An 18,103-nucleotide genomic window follows, 5' to 3' on the forward strand; every position below is an offset into this window, starting at 1 on the left:
AGACTATGCAAATATCCTAGTTCTCGTCATATTTCCACGCACTAATTTTAGCAGTCCGGCAGTGGATCTTGCCTGGAACCATTATTACTGTGATGTTGGCCAAATGGTGATTTTCTGTTTCCGTCACTGCTTCTACGTTGACTAATTGGAATTCTACTGTAAGAAAGATCTGTTCCTTTGTCCTTATTTATTTACTCAATTGTGTATTCGTATCAGTATTGACTCTTGCACACTTATTGTGTTCTCTGGGCTCTAATCCATTCCTATTGCTTTAAAAAAATTTTTTTTAATGTTTATTTTTGATATATGTAGAGAGACAGAGCATGAGTGGGGGAGGGGCAGAGAGAGAGGGCGACACAGAATCCAAAGCAGGCTCCAGGCTCTGAGCCGTCAGCACAGAGCCCGATGCAGGGCTGGGACTCACAGACCGCGAGATCGTGACCTGAGCCGTAGTCGGACGCTTAACCGACTGAGCCACCCAGGTGCCACCCAGGCAATACCTATTGCTTTTTGTTACATGGTCCCAGATCTAGCCGCTGGGGCCTCCTTGTGCCTTTTTGATATGTCCTCATCATTTTTTGAGAACTTCCTTACATTCTGGCACTACGAGATATTCCAAGCTCATCTCGTACTTTCCCTGCCCCAGCCCTGGACGCAGTTATTTTTCACACAGCCCTGGTTCCTTAGTAGAGGATGATACTAGGAATCAATACCTGAGTGCCACCTGAGTGCCAGCTGTGCCGTCACTGTTCCCAGGCTCTCCCGCTGGTCAGAACTAGGAGCTGCCTGTGTGTGAGTGCACTCCTGCCGCCCCACCCCCACCCCCAGCTGTTCTCCGGCTCACATCCCTCCTGCTGTGCCAGCCTGAGTCCCTCTCCAGTTCCCTGACCCAGATCTGAGCTGAGGCCCTCAGGGCCGCCTCTCCAGCTCCCCAGTGAGACACCCTGCTCATCGGCCTCTGCATTCCCTTCTTAAGCCCTTTTTTGTCCCTTCCTTTACTTTCTCAGTTCTTTCCCTCTTCTGACATTATGGATGAATTATCTCTCCCTCCTCCTGGCTCTTTCTGTGTCCTTTTTTTCTCTTCTTACCCCCTAGAGAGATGTCAGAACTCCTGCTATGGGCACGTGAGGACACAGTTTTTCTCTTCTGAGCAGCCTCGGAACTGTCCGTCCAGTGGTATGGACACTGTCCATGTGGTTAGGATACTTAGTTCCCACAGAAGAACCAGGGGACACTGGTCAGAATTGGTCAAGTACCAGCAATTTAATGTGATTCAGCCTAATAGCAAAGTAGTTCTTAGCTGGTGGGGCTGGGTAGGGAATTTCCAGGAGGGGGCACACGTTTTTGAAAAAGTATATGCAGCAGTATGATTTTAAAAAAAAAAAATTTTTTTTTTAACGTTTTATTTATTTTTGAGACAGAGAGAGACAGAGCATGAACGGGGGAGGGTCAGAGAGAGAGGGAGACACAGAATCGGAAGCAGGCTCCAGGCTCTGAGCCATCAGCCCAGAGCCCGATGCAGGGCTCGAACTCGCGGACCGCGAGATCGTGACCTGAGCTGAAGTCGGACGCCCAACCGACTGAGCCACCCAGGCGCCCCTGCAGCAGTATGATTTTACATATGCAGATGCAGATATAAAATACCAACTTCAGGAGGTAAAGGTTGATGAAACCCTTCAATCTTGGGGGTAGACACTGTAAAGAGAATCATTACGAATAGGGGATTCTTGGAAGAAGGGGATACTGGACTTTACAGTCGAGTACAGAGCATTAAAGAGTTTCTCTTCTTTATTGGCGGGTACTTAAGTGTGAAAAGACAGGGAAACATTGACGTTTAAGCAGATTTCTTGGCTGCAGGGTTCTGGGCTTGCAGAGATCCTCTCCTGGAGATTAGCAGGGCTGACCGGAGCACAGGCAAAACCCGGCTAAGAAGGCAGCGGCTTGTGTCCTCTCCGTCACTCTGGGGCTGGACCAGAAGTTCTCTGCCTTTGTTCCACAAAAGCCTTGAAGACCTGCATGAAGGACATGAGGTCTGTGGGCTCTCAGGATAGCTGTGACTTTGCCTTCTTCCTTACAGACCAAGAAGGCCCGATGGGATTGAATGAGTGGGAGCTTTGTTAAGGGAGTAGCTTTAAATCCACAGGAATTTGCTTAAAGGTAGTCATCTGCAGACTTCGGGACTTGAACTGCCATAAGGAACATGCTCTTTGTACTCCGTTCATGCCAAGCTCCCCCTCCAGGCACCCCATTCTAACTCCTAGGCTTGCCTCTCCCACACTGAGTGGAGGGACACTGAGGCTGGGAACTTGTCATTGGGTTTTCTACCTCTGTTCTCCCCCATCTCTGGGCTACTCTGCTCAAAGACTTACAGTAGCTCCCCATTGCCTATAGGGTAGAGTTCAGATTTCTTGACCTAGCACCAAGGCCATTGACATTCTGGCCTTTGCTGATTTTTCTTTTTTAGAAAAAAGTTTTTAATGTTTACTCATTTTTGAGAGAGAGAGAGAGGCAGAGAGAGGCAGAGAGAGAGGGAGACACAGAATCCAAGGCACGTTCCAGGCTCTGAGCTGGCAGCACAGAGACTAACGTGGGGCTCAGACTCACAAACTGCAGGACCATGACCTGAGCCAAAGTCAGATGTTTAACCGACTGAGCCACCCAGGTGCCCCATAGTTTCTAGTTTCTAATACAAGAGTTTCTTGGAGGGCTTTGTTTTCCCAAGTTAGAAGGGTCATGGGGAAACTGATACCAAATAGCCCCACTAAGTTAGAGCACAGCTCAGAAACAGAAGGCACAGGTCAGACCCCCATGTGTTTGCTCCACACAACGTGCACAACAACAAAGTTGAATTATTCTTAGTTTAGAGGACCCAAAACCCCAACCCAAACCAGCTTCCATAATGAGGAAAGTTCACAGCAGGAAGTCCAAGTTATAGGGCTCTGAGATGTCACTAGGGTCCTTCCTGTCTCTCCTCCATCATGCCATCCTTGTTCTCAGGCTGGTCAGCGGATGGCAGGCAGCGGCCATGGGACAGCACCTTCTTTTGTGTCCAGTGGGTGGGAACATGGGATGTGACTCCTGCCCTCCGTTCTACTTGGTTCTACTCAGGTAGCATGCTATGCCGGGCCAGTAACTGGCCCCAGAGGCTTGTTCTCTGCTGACCCGCCCTCTGGAGGTGGGAGGTAGGTCTTGGCTTGCTCTGCACCTCCTGGGTATCAGGGGGAGGGGTGGCTTTCTGAACAAACCTGGGGTTTTAGTAGGAAGAGGAAAGGAGCATGGATCCTGGGTGGAAATAGTGCCCCCTCTGTCCTTTATTAATGCACTAGACTTGGAAGCCCAAGTAGAGAGTTGGTGACGGACTCTGGCCCAAGATGCCAACAGAGGACAGCATGTCCTATCTCAGTCCCCATCTGTGGGAGGAATCCTCTTAGATTTAAAATCCTTTGTTTCAAATGACTGTAATGAAAAGTGACAGTTCCCGCCTCAGCACCAATCATCTTTTGCTTCGAGTCAGATGAAGGCAGCCAAGTGTGTCCAAAATGTTTTAAAATGCCAAACTTCATTGTGCATCCTGTGGCCCTTTATTAACCATCTGGTGCCTCAATTTTTTCCCTTTTCCCCTCTGCTAGACACTTATTAGGTTGGCCCTAATTGCGTGAAATTGCTGTTTTTGTACGTGACAAGCAGTCAGCTATCAGTATTCATGAGGTTCAACGAATACACCATTTCTGACCTTCTCCACAACCCTGTGAGGTGGGTGCTGGGCTCTCGCTCTTGCTGACGGGGAACGTGACTTCAGAAAGGCGGTGCCATAAAGTCACGGAGCTGGGGTTTGACCCCGAGTCTGTCTGGCTTTTTAGCCTTAAACTTGCCTGGACAGCACACATCCTCCTCTGGGAGCCACCGACCACCGGTAATGCGGCAGGAACTCAGAGCCAGGTTGGTGTAGGGTGTGATGTGATAGTTCCTGAGATCAGGGGTCTCCAACAGAGCAGACCAATTGGTCAGACTTCTTGGTGCGGTCGGTGCCCTGAGACCGAGGTGTGCTACCTGTCCCCCGCACCCCCCCCCCCCCTTCCCTGCCGCCCTGTCGGGGAGGGTTAGCAGAAGGTGTGGCTGCTCTGGCAAGGTGAGAACTCCAGAGGACTTTCCTCAGGCAGGGGGAGGGAGGCTGCAAGGGATGGAACGGGCCTGTCCTCCCTAGCAGAGCCGTGCCCAAGGGGGTGAAGAGCGGCTCACCCACATCAGACCTGGCCTGGCCCTAGCGGGTGGCAGCTGGGTGGAGCAGTGGACGGACTGGGCTGTGCGGGGAGCCACCTGCCTTCGCTGGACCCTGAACTCAGAAGCTGTGTGGCCAGGCCTGCACGTGACCTGCCGCTCTCCCCAGCCTTCAGGAGGCAGCACTCGCCAGGAGTTTAGGACGCCTCCGTTTTTAATCCTGCCGTGTCGCAGAGTTGCTGGATGATTCGGGGCACCTCTCTAAGGTGAGGAGGACTCGCTCAGTAGTTCACCTGAACGACGGTGGAATTCCTGGGGCGCCTGGGTGGCTCAGTCGGTTCAGCGTCCACCTCTTGGTTTCAGCTCAGGGCATGATCTCACGGCTTTGTGGGTTCAAGCCCCTCATCAGGCTCTGTGCTGGCAGTGTGGAGCCTGCTTGGGATTCTGTCTCTGTCCCGTCTGCCCTCTCCGACTCATGCCTCTCTGTCTCTTCCAAAGTAAACTTAAAAATATTAATAATAACAGTGGAATGCCTCCCTAAGAACAAAGAGCCCTGTTTTTATTATTTTTTTTTAAGTGTATTTATTTATTTTGAGATAGAGAGCACGTGCATGAGTTGGAGAGGGGCAGAGAGAGAGAGAGGGAGACAGAGAATCCCAAGCAGGCTCCGTGTTGCCAGTGCAGAGCCCAACGCAGGGCTCGATCTCCTGGAACAGGAGGTCATGACCTGAGCGGAGATCAAGAGTCGGACGTTAACGAACTGAATCCCCCAGGCCCCCCAGAACTCCGTTTTTTAAATAAATTTTTGTGGTACTCGTATGAGTTTCCAAGTGCTGCTGTAACAAATTTACCAGAAACTTGGCTTACAATGACAGAAATTTATTCTCCCACAGTTCTGGAGGCCAACAGCCTAAAATGAAGGTATTGACAGGACCGTGTTCCCTCTGAAAGCTCGAGGAGGTAGGGGCACTTGGGTGACTCAGTCGATTGTCTAGCTATGGCTCAGGTCATGGTCTCCCAGTTTGTGGGTTCGAGCCCTGTGTGGGGCTCCGTGCTAAGCGCTCAGAGCCTGGGCCCTGCTTCAGATTCTGTGTCTCCTTCTCTCTCTGCTCCTCCCCTGCTCGCACTCTGTCTCTCTCTTTCTCAAAAATAAATAAACATTAAAAAAAAAAAGCTCAAGGAGAGAACCCTTCCCCTTTTTGGCTTCTGGTGGCTCCTGGTAGTCCTGGGTGGTCTTTGATTTATAGCTACATGATTCCAGTCTCTTGTCTTTGTTTTTACGTGGCTGCCTGCTCCGTTCCTCTGTGTTTTCTGTCACTTTCTGTCACTAGGGACACTTTCATTAGATTTAGGGCCCACCCTAATCTGTTATGATCTCATCTCAAGATCCTTAAATAATTGTGTGTGTAAAGACCCATTTTCCAAATAACATCACATTCTGAGGTTCTGGGTAGACCTGAATTTAGACATTATGCAACCCACTAGAGTACCTCTAAATATATGAAATTAAAGGTGCTTGGTTTTGTGTGGAGGTAAGTGGGGGCCCACGACCCTGGCCTTGTGTCCTTGTTGCCTACCACCACCCTCGGCCCCCAAGGATGAGGGTCTGCAAACCACTAGGTACTCAAGGCTCCAGGAAGCCCTAGTTCACCGTATCCCATGGTGATGAGACTTTGGACTTACAGTTTTGAACTGATGCTGGAATACGTTAAGACTTTGGGGGCTCTTGGGATTCATGGCCTAGTTCTTTGGTTAAGAGCCACTTGGTGTTTCTCAAATGTGGTTGTACCCCCCAGAATCACCTGGGAGCTTAGTAAAAAAGCAGATACCAATGAGACTTTGGGTGCTGGTCAAAACAGAGTAGACACATTTATCCCTACCCATCCACTAATACAGCTAAAAATACAGGACATTGTGTATAAAACATCAGAAGACTGAAAGGTGGAGAGAAGAACACAGTACTGAGTTCCTTGGATTTTCTATTTGCCTCCTATGTATCCCAGACTGGGTGCCAAAGAAGCCCACAACCCAGAAATGCCAGTGAGCATCGACCAGAAAAAGCCCCAAGGAAAGCTCGCTCGCTCTCTCTCGTCAAAGGACTGGAAAAGGAACAGCCTAACAAAACAAACCTTTTTGAGAGTAACACCCTATTCCTGCAAAACACCAAGGAAAATTGCTTCTCCCCTCCCTCCTGGTTCTAGTAAAGGCTGAATGGACAGCTTAGACATCCATCCTTGCTTTGTGGTAACCAACCAGGTACCCACCCCCACCTTCAGCACCCCAACCTACCCTCCCCCGATGGGTCTGGATGAGAACCTGGACCTTTACCACCACCCAGAGGTGACAAGATGTCCCCCCCACCACGACAGTCCCCTTGAGGTGTCACTGGAGCCTAGACTTCGACCCCCACCCAGTGATGATGAGGTACCCCCTGGGTGTCAGTAGAGGCCAGCTGAGGAGCTGCGATTTCCTACTCCATGCTGCTGTGTCTCTCACTCTCCCTGCCAGGGTGCTGTTGGTGGAGGCCACACAGGGAGCGTGGATTTCCTCTCATCCAACGGTAGAGACTCCGTGCTTTTCCTTCCCCCACTAGCATGGTTCTTGCAAAAACCTGCTAAAATAGAAGGTTTAATATAAGCTCCAGAGTATCATAACATTATACCCCAAATGCCCAGGCTAAGTCTCAGCAAAGAAAGGAAACATATAAAGAACAAAATGGAGATTTGAGAACCGAAGAGAGTAGTAACCAAAATGTAAAAAATCACTGGAATGGCTCAATAGAAGAATGGATATGACAGAAGAAAAAAAATCAGTGAACATGAAATTATCCAATTTAAACAACAGAGAGAAAATAGACTGGAAAAAAATTGAAGAGAGCCTTAGAGACCTAAAAAGACAAAGACACACACACACACACAATATTTATATATATAATAAATATTTACAAATATATATATATATATATATATATATATATATATATATATATATATATATAATATTTAACATTCATGTACCTGGAGGCTGAAAAAGTATCAGAGAAACAATGGCTGAAAATTTCCCAAATTTGGTGAGAGATACAAACCTACAAATTCAAGAGTGAATGAAGCCCTAACAGGGTAAACCCAAAGAAACCCACACCAGGACACCTGATAATCATCAGGCTTCTGAAAACCAGACTCTTCAGAGCCACATGAGAGGAAGGATGCATTATGTCCAGGGGAATGGCAGTTTAGGTGCAGTGGATTTCTCATCAGAAATGTGGAGGCCAGAGTGCAGAGAGAACTGTCACCCCAGAGTTCTGTCCCAGTGAAAATATTCTTTAGGAATGAAGGTGAAATCAAGGCTTTGTCACTTGAGGGAAAACTAAGAATTTGTTCCCAGCAAACTTCCCTACAATGGTAATGAAGGGAGGTTCTCCAAAGAAAAGAAATGATAACCAAAGAACACCTGGGACAAAGAAAGAATGGAAAGAATAAAAATATGTGTAAATGTAATAGGCTTTCCTTTCCCTCTGGAGAAAATGACATTTGACAGTTGAAACCAAATTTGTAATACTGTCTGATGTGGATTTTAATGTCTGTAGAGGAAATGTTGAAGATGATTGCAAGGGAGAAGGGTAAAAGAGCCCAACAGAGATAAGGTCTCTTTACTTAGTCGAGATGTAAAATGTCAATACTAGTAGACTGTGCAAAGTTGCATGTCAATAGTATGATGCCTAAAACAACCACTAGAGAATCTGTACCAAGAAATACACTCAAAAACAGTATAGATAGATAAAAATGTAATTCAAATAATCTGCAAGAAGACAGGAAAAAGAAAAGATGCCTGAGCCATACTCCAGACCTGTTACTGAATCAGAACCTCCAGGATCTGTGCCTGGGAATATATAGTTTTAGTGAGTGCCTCTGGGGATGTCAACAACCAGCCAGCTTTGAGAATTTGTGGTCTAGACCAGTATTTTTTAAACAGCAAATTGCCGACCCTGTTAGGTTGTAAAATCAATTAAGGTGAACACCCACACCCCCCCCCCCCTTCCCACCTTTTGAAACAGAATAGAATATCGGGCTGGAAAAGGAAACACTGGAGTACATTATAGCTAGTCGGAGTAATTCTTTGTGAAATGTTTTGGTGGGGAATATAATGTGCATACGTACGAATGTGTGCGTGCTCAACCCTTAGGTGAGGGTAGGCTGAAGAGACAGTGTCCCCAGGAATGACCGTCAACTGATGCTGGGTAGGAGTTGGTAGACGAGTAGCCCGGCTTTCGCAGAGTAGCGACGGGCTCATTGATGTGCCCTCTGTTGGCTTCACTCCTTGTCCCTCTTAATTCCCTACTCTCCTACACAGGTTTCTTGGGATAATTTCTCAAACTATTTTGACTCCAACCCTTATCTCTGATTGCAGTTCTGAGGGAACCCAGCCTAAGCCGCTGTCTCTTTCTGAGCAGGACTGCACGTTGATCTTTGTGATCGCAGGGAGAGGGAAGTTGCAGGACACTCAAGAGTCCAAAGCTAGCCCCAAGGGAATCAAGGGGCAGCTCCGTCCCTCCCCAGCGCAGTGCCGTGTAGGCATCAGGTGTTACGCGTGCTCCTCCTGTGAGGCCTGAGCATGAGATCCGTCAGTCTGAGCCGTCCTGGGCTTCACAGCAAGTGCCACCCTTCCCTGGAGCGCAGAAAAACGGGGCAGGTGGTGTAGCCCAGCCAGGCCTCTCTGTCGGGGTGTCAGTGGTGACGTGCAGACACAGTTCTATTACTGGACCACGGAGGGGGCACAAACCTACCCGTCCTTTCATGGGACTCTGAAAGGCATGATTTCCAAACGGGAGCTTTAAACAAGAGCAGAGGGTCCCCCGTATCCCGCAGGCGCACCTGCTGTGTGTCCTAAGAAGGGGCATACTGGGGTCCTGGGGTACAGCCTGGCAGCGACACTCACAGGCCTTCAGTCCCACATAAGGAAAAGTCCAGCAATGCCAGGCCCCTACCCGGGATTTTCCCTGTGGCCTCTCATCACAGGTCCTCTGGTTAGCTGTGGCCACAGTGGTGCTTCATAATAAACAGCCGCAGGATTCCGTGATGGACAACAGTAAGCACTTACCCAGCTCAGACGTCCCTGCGTTGACCGGTGGTTCTGATGGTCTTGGCTGGGTTCACTCACAAACCTGGGGGTCAGGTGAGCTACACTGGGCTTGGCCGGAGCAGCGCTGCTCCACACGCGTGTCACTCCCGGGACCGGAGGTTAGGCTGAACACGTTCTCCTCACGGCAATGTCATAGGTATAAAGAGGGCGAGGTCAGCCACACACGCTCTTTTCAAGGCTCCGATTATGCTTTCTCTGCTGACACTTCATTGGCCAAAGCAAGTTATGTGGTCAAGCCCAAAGTCAAGATGCGGGGATGTATACTCCCCCTGTGGAGGCAGAGGGGAAGGGAGGCAGTGAATATTTGGAACAACCGTCTAGTCTACCACACCTTCGAACGCGCAAGATGGTTCAAGAATCCAGTGCCGGGGCGCCCGGGTGGCTCGTTCGGTGAAGCGCCCGCCTCTTGTCTTTGGCTCGGGTCATGACCTCAGGGTCGTGAGATCCAGCCCCGGGTGGGGCTCCACGCTGAACTTGGAGTCTGCTTAAGACTCTCTCTCTCTCCCCCTCTGCCCCTCCCCTGATCGGCGCCCGCATACACGCTCGCTCTCAAAACAAAAAGAGAATCCAGCGTTGTGGCAGGCACAGTGCCCGACACGCCGCAGGAGCCTAAGGTGACCGCAGACAGACCGTGCCGACACCTTTCCCTTTTCCTTGTCTCCCGCAGGCTTTTGCCGATCGTCCGCGTGCCCGCAGAGATGGGTCGAGCCCGCCAGGCCCGTGGCACTGCCCGGGGGCTGTCCTGTCACTAGGGCCTCGTGGTGGCATTAGGATGCACCTGTCGGCGGTGTTCAACGCCCTCCTGGTGTCCGTGCTGGCAGCGGTCCTGTGGAAGCACGTGCGGCTGCGTGAGCATGCGGCCGCTCTGGAGGAGGAGCTGGCCCTCGGCCGCCAGGCCCCAGAGCCGGGCCCCGCGCTGAGGATCGACTACCCCAGGGCGCTGCAGACCCTGATGGAGGGCGGCACACACATGGTGTGCACGGGCCGCACGCACACTGACCGCCTCTGCCGCTTCGAGTGGCTGTGTTACTCCAGCGAGGCCGAGGAGTTCGTCTTCTTCCACGGCAACGCGTCCGTCATGCTGCCCAACCTGGGCTCCCGGCGCTTCCAGCCGGCCCTGCTCGACCTGTCCACCGTGGAGGACCACAACACCCAGTACTTCAACTTCGTGGAGCTGCCGGCCGCCGCCCTGCGCTTCATGCCGAAGCCCGTGTTCGTGCCCGACGTGGCGCTCCTCGCCAACCGGTTCAACCCCGACAACCTCATGCACGTCTTCCACGACGACCTGCTGCCTCTCTTCTACACCCTGAGGCAGTTCCCCGGCCTGGCCCACGAGGCCCGGCTCTTCTTCATGGAGGGCTGGAGCGAGGGCGCACACTTTGAGCTCTACAAGCTCCTCAGCCCGAAGCAGCCACTCCTGCGGGCACAGCTCAAGACGCTGGGCCGGCTGCTGTGCTTCTCCCATGCCTTCGTGGGTCTCTCCAAGGTCACCACGTGGTACCAGTATGGCTTCGTCCAGCCCCAGGGCCCGAAGGCTAACGTCCTGGTCTCGGGCAACGAGATCCGGCAGTTCGCACGGTTCATGATGGAAAAGCTGAACGTGAGCCGGGCAGGGGCTCCCCTAGGCGAAGACTACATTCTGGTCTTCAGCCGTACCCAGAACAGACTCATCCTGAACGAGGCAGAGCTGCTGCTGGCACTGGCCCAGGAGTTCCAGATGAAGACGGTGACGGTGTCCCTGGAGGACCACGCCTTTGCAGATGTCGTGCGGCTGGTCGGCAACGCCTCCATGCTGGTCAGCATGCACGGGGCCCAGCTGGTCACTGCCCTCTTCCTGCCCCGTGGGGCCACTGTGGTCGAGCTTTTCCCGTATGCTGTCAATCCCGACCACTATACGCCCTATAAGACGCTGGCCACGCTGCCTGGCATGGACCTCCAGTATGTAGCCTGGCGGAACATGATGCCAGAGAACACAGTCACGCACCCTGAACGGCCCTGGGACCAGGGGGGCATCGCTCACCTAGACCGGGCGGAGCAGGCCCGTATCCTGCAGAGCCGCGAGGTCCCGCGGCATCTCTGTTGCCGGAACCCTGAGTGGCTCTTCCGAATCTACCAGGACACCAAGGTGGACGTCCCATCCCTCATCCAGACCATACGGCGCGTGGTAAAGGGCCGGCCGGGGCCGCGGAAGCAGAAGTGGACTGTCGGCCTCTACCCAGGCAAGGTCCGGGATGCGCGGTGCCAGGCGTCAGTGCAGGGCGCCTCCGAGGCGCGCCTCACCGTGTCCTGGCAGATCCCGTGGAACCTCAAGTACCTGAAGGTGAGGGAGGTGAAGTACGAGGTGTGGCTCCAGGAGCAGGGCGAGAACACCTATGTGCCTTACATCCTGGCCCTGCAGAACCACACCTTCACCGAGAACATCAAGCCTTTCACTACCTACTTGGTGTGGGTCCGCTGCATCTTCAACAAGATCCTCCTGGGACCCTTTGCAGATGTGCTGGTGTGCAACACGTAGCGAGCGTGCCGTGGCCAGGCCTGGGTGGGGGTGTGGCTCCTCCAGCTCAGTGGCCCTGGGCCCACTAGCCCCGTGTGGTGGCTTCTGGGAATTATTTATTTATTGAGCAGGCCTGCCCCAGGCTTGTGCCCCCATGTCATCTTACTGCATCTGGAGTGTGGGGTCCAAAGTCCTCTTTGCCCTGGTACGATGGGACCCTCCCAGCCCCCTTCTCCCATCCTGAGCATCCAGACCGTGGAGAAGGTCCTTAGCGGGAGGAGGAGGAGGAGGAGAAGGAAGAAGGAAAGTAAGAACCCTAAGGAGCCTCTGGCCGAGTAATCGTGCCGTTCCCTACTGAATCTTTCTGGTTGATCTCCAGGTGTTTGGAAACTGTGAGTAGTAGATCACGTGGTTGCTTGGGTGGGTGGGTGATTCATCAGCTTCCGTCATCATGAAACGCCTATAGCACAGTGAAGGTGTGTGTGGAACATTCATTAAATGATTATAAACATCTTGGTCCAGTCTTTTTTTTTTGGACAGCAGGAAGCGGGCTGTTAGTCGGTACCCACATGCTCTTTAACCCCAGCTGTCACCCAAGGCGACGTGGTGATGGGAAAGCGCCGAGGACTGTGACGTGAGACAGGCTGGTTGGATTTCCTTTTGATCGCTGGACGGATATCGCATTTCCGGCTAAGTGGGGCAACGAGGCTGGAAGCGGGAGGGACAGGGCCGTGGTGAGCAAGAGCCGTGTCCACCAGGGGGTTTTCTTAGGCTGAAGAGGACTCACAAGACCACAACAGACCACACTTGGCATCGGGTCCCCTTAGAAGGACATAGGACAGGACGTTCAGCAGGAGAGCGTAGAGCACTTTTCTTCTGCAGGAGGAGCCCTCACACCAGCCCCGGGGCCATCCTCGCCCTGTTCCGCAAGTCCCTGCTCGAGGGTGACGGGGCAAGACCCATGTCAGTAGTTGGGGCCACTGGCTTAGAAGCCCCATAGGAGCCATTCTCTTTCAAACAACGGTCTTAGTTCCCAGGGCCCTCAAGGAACATCCCGGATTCTAAAGCCACTGCACTCAGGGGAGGCCCCAGCTCTGGCGTCCCACCAGATATTTTAGTTCATTCACAGCCCTTCCAGTGCAGATGTAGCTGATCTGTCAGACGTCAGTTTTACTGTGAGCAGTTTTGCCAAATAGCACACCTGACATTCCACCTTTGTCTGGCTTCCGTGGAAACAGCTAAGATCAACTGTGTCCTGAGAGAAGAGAACCTGTTGCAAGCCTGACTCCTGGGAGGGACAGAAAGGGGGTCCAGGAGGTAGAGTCCCAGGCTGTACCTCAGTTCTCAGATTGTCGCACCAAGCCCATCAGCAGTTCTGGAGCCAAAGTTGTGAATTAGATGAGTAGCCTGGTCACTGGCTGAGGGCTGCTGTGGGAAGCATGGCCTCGGTGCCGGTTGGTGGTGGGTTCAGAGTAAGAGATCGAAAGTGGCACATTCTCAGGGCCACCTGTGCCTCCCTGACATTCCTCTTACCCAGAGTATCTTTGTCCCTAACTGTAGCCTCCATCTGCCACCTTCTCCAACTGCCACATTCATCCACACAGAAAGATTCAGTTCATTTGGAAGTTTCAGACACCGCCGGTGTGGAGGTAAAATGACGCAATTAGTGGGTTTTCACTAAAGCTGAACACATCGTTACCCTGTATCTTGGCAACTCCACTGCTAAGTATACCCAAGAGAAACGAGTACTTATGTCATCAAAAAGACATGTATAAAATCTTCACGGCTCTACACGGCCAGAAATTAAACCCAAAGTTTTACCAACAGGTAGATTCATGCCAAGGACACAGTAATTTAAAAAAAAAAAAAAAAAGAAAGAAATCTGGGTATACGCAGCAGTGTAAATCTTACAGATACAATGTTGAGTGAAAGAATAAATGTTGTACAATTCCATTTCCATGAAGCGCCAGAAGAGGAAAACAAATCTATGGCAGTAGAAGTCAGAATCGCTACTGGGAAGGGTAAAGACAGATGGACACAAGGGAACTGGGGAGGTTGGGAATGTCGAGGTGGGTGGTGGTCACGCAGCGATTATCCGTGGAAGCAGTCATCAGCTTGTACTTGAGATTCGTGCACTTTATATACTTTACGTACATTATACCTTAATTAAAAAGAAACAAAACCTTGGCTCAAGGGGCAACTCTTCTGGAAAATTCAGTGTGTGTCTCCTCCAGCTCCTTGGTAATTAGGGCCTGCCGCATCCCCCAAACCCCAGCCGTGCCCCCGTCGTGGCCTGAAACTCTGCTCCTGCACGGGGTTGCCCACAGGCTAGCGGCTCTGTGTGGGTGTTTATGTGCGTGGATCATGATGTAGAAGAGGCGCCATGAATGGTTCATTGTTTCAGTGAAATGATGGATTTCTGCCTGTGTCCAAATGGCTTTTCACAAATTTATGACTCTGGTTTCTTTTCTCTTAACATTGTAACATGAACACTTCACCATGTCACTGAAAGTTACTCTCTGAAAACAAGATTCTGGTTGGCTGTAGACCATTCCATTGGATGGACTCAAAAAAATGGATCTCCTTTCCCCAGATCACAGCATCTGTTACCTGGCACGAACCTGGACCTATGTGCCCAACAGCCCAGCCCAGGCCCTTCGACAGCACTCACTGTGTTTTCTTTTGCTTCTTCTTTTTAACATATTTCTTTCATTGATGTTTAGTTGCTTTACAGTGAAGTGCATAGATTTTTTTTTAATATATGAAATTTATTGTCAAATTGGTTTCCATACAACACCCAGTGCTCATCCCAAAAGATGCCCTCTTCAATGCCCATCACCCACCCTCCCCTCCCTCCCACCCCCCATCAGCCCTCAGTTTGTTCTCAGTTTTTAAGAGTCTCTTATGCTTTGGCTCTCTCCCACCCTAACCTTTTTTTTTTTTCCTTCCCCTCCCCCATGGGTTTCTGTTAAGTTTCTCAGGATCCACATAAGAGTGAAAACATATGGTGTCTGTCTTTCTCTGTATGGCTTATTTCACTTAGCATCGCACTCTCCAGTTCCATCCACGTTGCTACAAAGGGCCATATTTCATTCTTTCCCATTGCCACGTAGTTGAAGTGCAAAAATCTTCAGTGTAGAGTTCTGTGAGTTTCACTCATACATATTTCTTTGTACCCCCACGCCCTTGCAAGATGTAGATTATTTCCATCATCCCCATATTTGCAGTTAAAAAAATTTTTTTTAAGGTTTATTTTTGAGAGAGAGAGAGATTGAGAGAACCTGTGCAAGCGGCAGAGGGGCAGAGAGGAGGACACAGAATCTGAAGCAGCCTCCATCCAGGCTCCAAACTGTCAGCACAGAGCCCGACGTGGGGCCCAAACTCACAAACCGCAAGATCATGACCTGAGCCGAAGTCGGATGCTTAACCGACTGAGCCACCCAGGTGCCCCATATTTGTGGTTTTTTTAAACATTGGAGATTTAGTAGGCAAGAATTGCTTGTTAGTATATGGGAGTCATAAGAGCGCATTTAACATTAAGGGTATTAACATTTTGTCATTACTGTTTGTTTTAAATTTGTGTCTTAACACGGCCCATCAAAGGATCAGGGGAAGGGAAGGGCAGCGTGAGACCTGGGATCTGGGGTGCTCAGGAAGCCCCTCCGACAAGCCCTTCGCAATAACCAGCGGCTCCCTCCGCACCCCGTGAGCCAGCTCTGAGGTCACCTTGCTGGCTGTGGGGGAGGACGGAGACTGGGGGGTGGGGGTGGGGGAGACATACGGGAAAAGCACCCCTCCCCAAAAGCAGCTGAAGAGAAAGTGGAAAATTGGAAACAGCCGCAGGGACTAAACTAAAAAGGGAGAAAGGAGAGGGTTTAATTCTATTAAGACTAAACAAGGGAAGCGCAAAGGCTGCAACTCCGCAGCTCCATACCTGGCGGTGCTCTGGTGGGAAGGGTGAATCCCCAGGAGCAGACTGGGGTCCGGGAGGTTCTCGGGCCACACAGGGAAAAGCGGCTCCACTGCTGGAAGGACATTTGGTAGAGACTCTTGACGCCACCTGGTCCCGGCAGACCCCGGAAGGCGGCCACATTCGCTGGTGCTGGAACAAGGTCGTTAAGGGTGAAGACTGGTGCCAGATGTGTGTTGTGATTTTCCATAATCCCTGCTGCTACACCGTCTCGTGAACTTTTTCTGGGGTGGGCGGCACCTGGTCGTAGTCTCGGGGCACCGGCAGCAGCAGGGCCCAGCAAGCGTTCCTGGCTGCGGCCGACATTCGGCCCTTGCTCATTCGGCCACTGCTCGGTGAGACCCTCCCGCAGAGGGGCGGAACGGGTCAAAGCCAAGGTCCTTCAGAAGTAAGGGGCCGGGGAAGAGAGATGCATCTGAGACAAAACGGGAGAGAGGTGCTGCCTGGGACCTGGTCACGGAGAGTGAAAGAGCGGGGAGTGGACGAAAGCTGAAGACAGAGGACGGGTACGTGATTGCTGACCCAGGAGAACAGCCTGGGTGGCTGGGTGACGCCATTTTAACCGCTCCAGCGGATGCGCATGCGCACCTACGAGCACCGCGCTCTGCCCCAGTAGGCCAGCAGCGCCATCTAGTGGAGAGCGGAGCCGTTACACTGAGCCCCGCCCAACTGCGCCAACCCCGCTCTTCAAGAACACAAGTCTCACCACCTGCTTAATTTATGGCCTCTAAAGCGCTACATAGACTGACTTCTAGGGGAAAACGAAGCAACTTCAGTCCTACTTCAATCTGTTAGCAGGTCCATCTATTCAATTTTCTTTCTTTCTTTCTTTTTCTTTTACATTTCTTTATCTTGAATACAGAAAGAGAAAAACTCATTTTTATTTTCAATTTTCATTAAAAATATTTTTCTTTAATTTTTATTACTATATTTTTTACTTTTTTGTAAATTTTTTCAAATTCTATTTTACTTCCATCACTTTATTTTAGTCTACTTAAGTGTATTCACCTTTTCAAATTTTCAAATGATTTCCTTTCTTTTTCTTTCTTTCTTTTTCTTTTTTTCCCTTTTTCATTTCTTTTCTTTTTCTTGAATGAGAGAGAAAAAATTCATTTTTACTTTCAATTTCTATTAAAAGTATTTTGCTTTAATTTTTTTACTATATTTTTTGCTTTTATGTAACTTTTTTCAAATTCTATTTACTTCCATCATTTTATTTTAGTCTACAGTGTATTCACTTTTTCAGATTTTCAAACGATTTCCTTTTCTTTTTCTTTCTTTTTTTAATCTTTTTTTCTCTTTCTTGTTTCTTTTTCTTGAATACAGAAAAAGAAAACATTCATATTTATTTTTAATTTTTATTACTTTTCTTTAATTTTTTCTACTTCATTCTTTACTTTTGTGTATATTTTTTCAAATTCTATTTTACTCCCATCATCTCATTGTAGTCTACTTCAGTGTATTCATTTTTTCAAATTCTCAAATGATTTCTTTTTTTTTTCTCCCCCCCTTTTTTCCCCTCTAATCTGTCAAACCACTTTCAACACCCAGACAAAACACACCTAGAATCTAGCATCATTTATTTGGTTTTTGTGTGTGTGTGTTTTTAATTTTTTAATTTTAACATTTTTAAAATTTTAATATTTTTTAATTTTAATTTTTCTACCTCATTAATTCCTTTTCTCCCTTCAAAATGACAAAATGAAGGAATTCACCCCAAAAGAAAGAGCATGAAGAAACGACAGACAGGGATTTAACCAACACAGATACAAGCAAGATGTCTGAACCAGAATTTAGAATCACAATAATAACAATACTAGCTGGAGTCAAAAATAGATTAGAATCCCTTTCTGCAGAGATAAAAGAAGTAAAAATTAGTCAGAATGAAATTAAAAATGCTATAACTGAGCTGCAATCACAGAAGGATGCCGTGGTGGCCAGGATGGATGAGGCAGAACAGAGAATCAGTGATGTGGAGGACAAACTTATAGAGAATAATGAACCAGAAAAAAAGAGAGAGATTAAGGCAAAAGAGCACGATTTAAGAATTAGAGAAATCAGTGACTCATTAAAAAGGAACAACATCAGAATCATAGGGGTCCCAAAAGAGGAAGAGAGAGAAATAGGGGTAGAAGGGATATGTGAGCAAATCATAGCAGAAAACTTTCCTGACCTGGGAAAGACACAGACATCAAAATCCAGGAAGCACAGAGCACACCCATTAGATTCAACAAAAACCGACCATCAACAAGGCATATCATAGTCAAATTCACAAACTACTC

General features: G+C 49.6%; 1 protein-coding gene and 1 long non-coding RNA gene across 7 annotated transcripts in view; one reads left to right on the forward strand and one right to left on the reverse strand.

The window, feature by feature from the left end:
- The window catches only part of POMGNT2 (protein O-linked mannose N-acetylglucosaminyltransferase 2 (beta 1,4-)), a 34,831-nt gene extending 22,469 nt beyond the window's left edge, over positions 1 to 12,362 (forward strand). For 3 of the 4 annotated variants that reach the window (XM_060638420.3, XM_060638419.3, XM_060638423.3), the window contains exon 2: positions 10,025 to 12,362. In XM_060638420.3, the coding sequence (XP_060494403.1) occupies positions 10,130 to 11,872 (1,743 nt within the window). In that variant the 5' untranslated portion in view covers positions 10,025 to 10,129 and the 3' untranslated portion in view covers positions 11,873 to 12,362. Of the gene's footprint in view, positions 1 to 2,530; positions 3,754 to 4,207; positions 4,485 to 10,024 lie in introns of those variants that run through there. The other variant, XM_060638415.3, reaches the window with a different exon arrangement.
- LOC132682969 (uncharacterized) lies at positions 1,759 to 16,224 on the reverse strand. Of its 3 annotated transcripts, XR_013549915.2 has the most exons (4): positions 15,786 to 16,224; positions 9,316 to 9,626; positions 6,647 to 6,832; positions 1,759 to 2,012 (listed from the first exon to the last, which is right to left on the reverse strand). It is a non-coding gene; the product is annotated as an uncharacterized LOC132682969 (long non-coding RNA). The 3 variants fall into 3 exon arrangements; XR_013549916.2 differs by lacking the exon at positions 15,786 to 16,224 and having other exon boundaries at positions 6,693 to 6,832; positions 9,316 to 9,699; XR_014135257.1 differs by lacking the exon at positions 15,786 to 16,224 and having other exon boundaries at positions 9,316 to 9,699.
- Positions 16,225 to 18,103: the final 1,879 nt, after the last annotated feature.

Source organism: Panthera onca, chromosome C2, assembly GCF_046562875.1.
Source record: "Panthera onca isolate mPanOnc1 chromosome C2, mPanOnc1 haplotype 2, whole genome shotgun sequence".
Lineage (NCBI taxonomy): Eukaryota > Metazoa > Chordata > Mammalia > Carnivora > Felidae > Panthera > Panthera onca.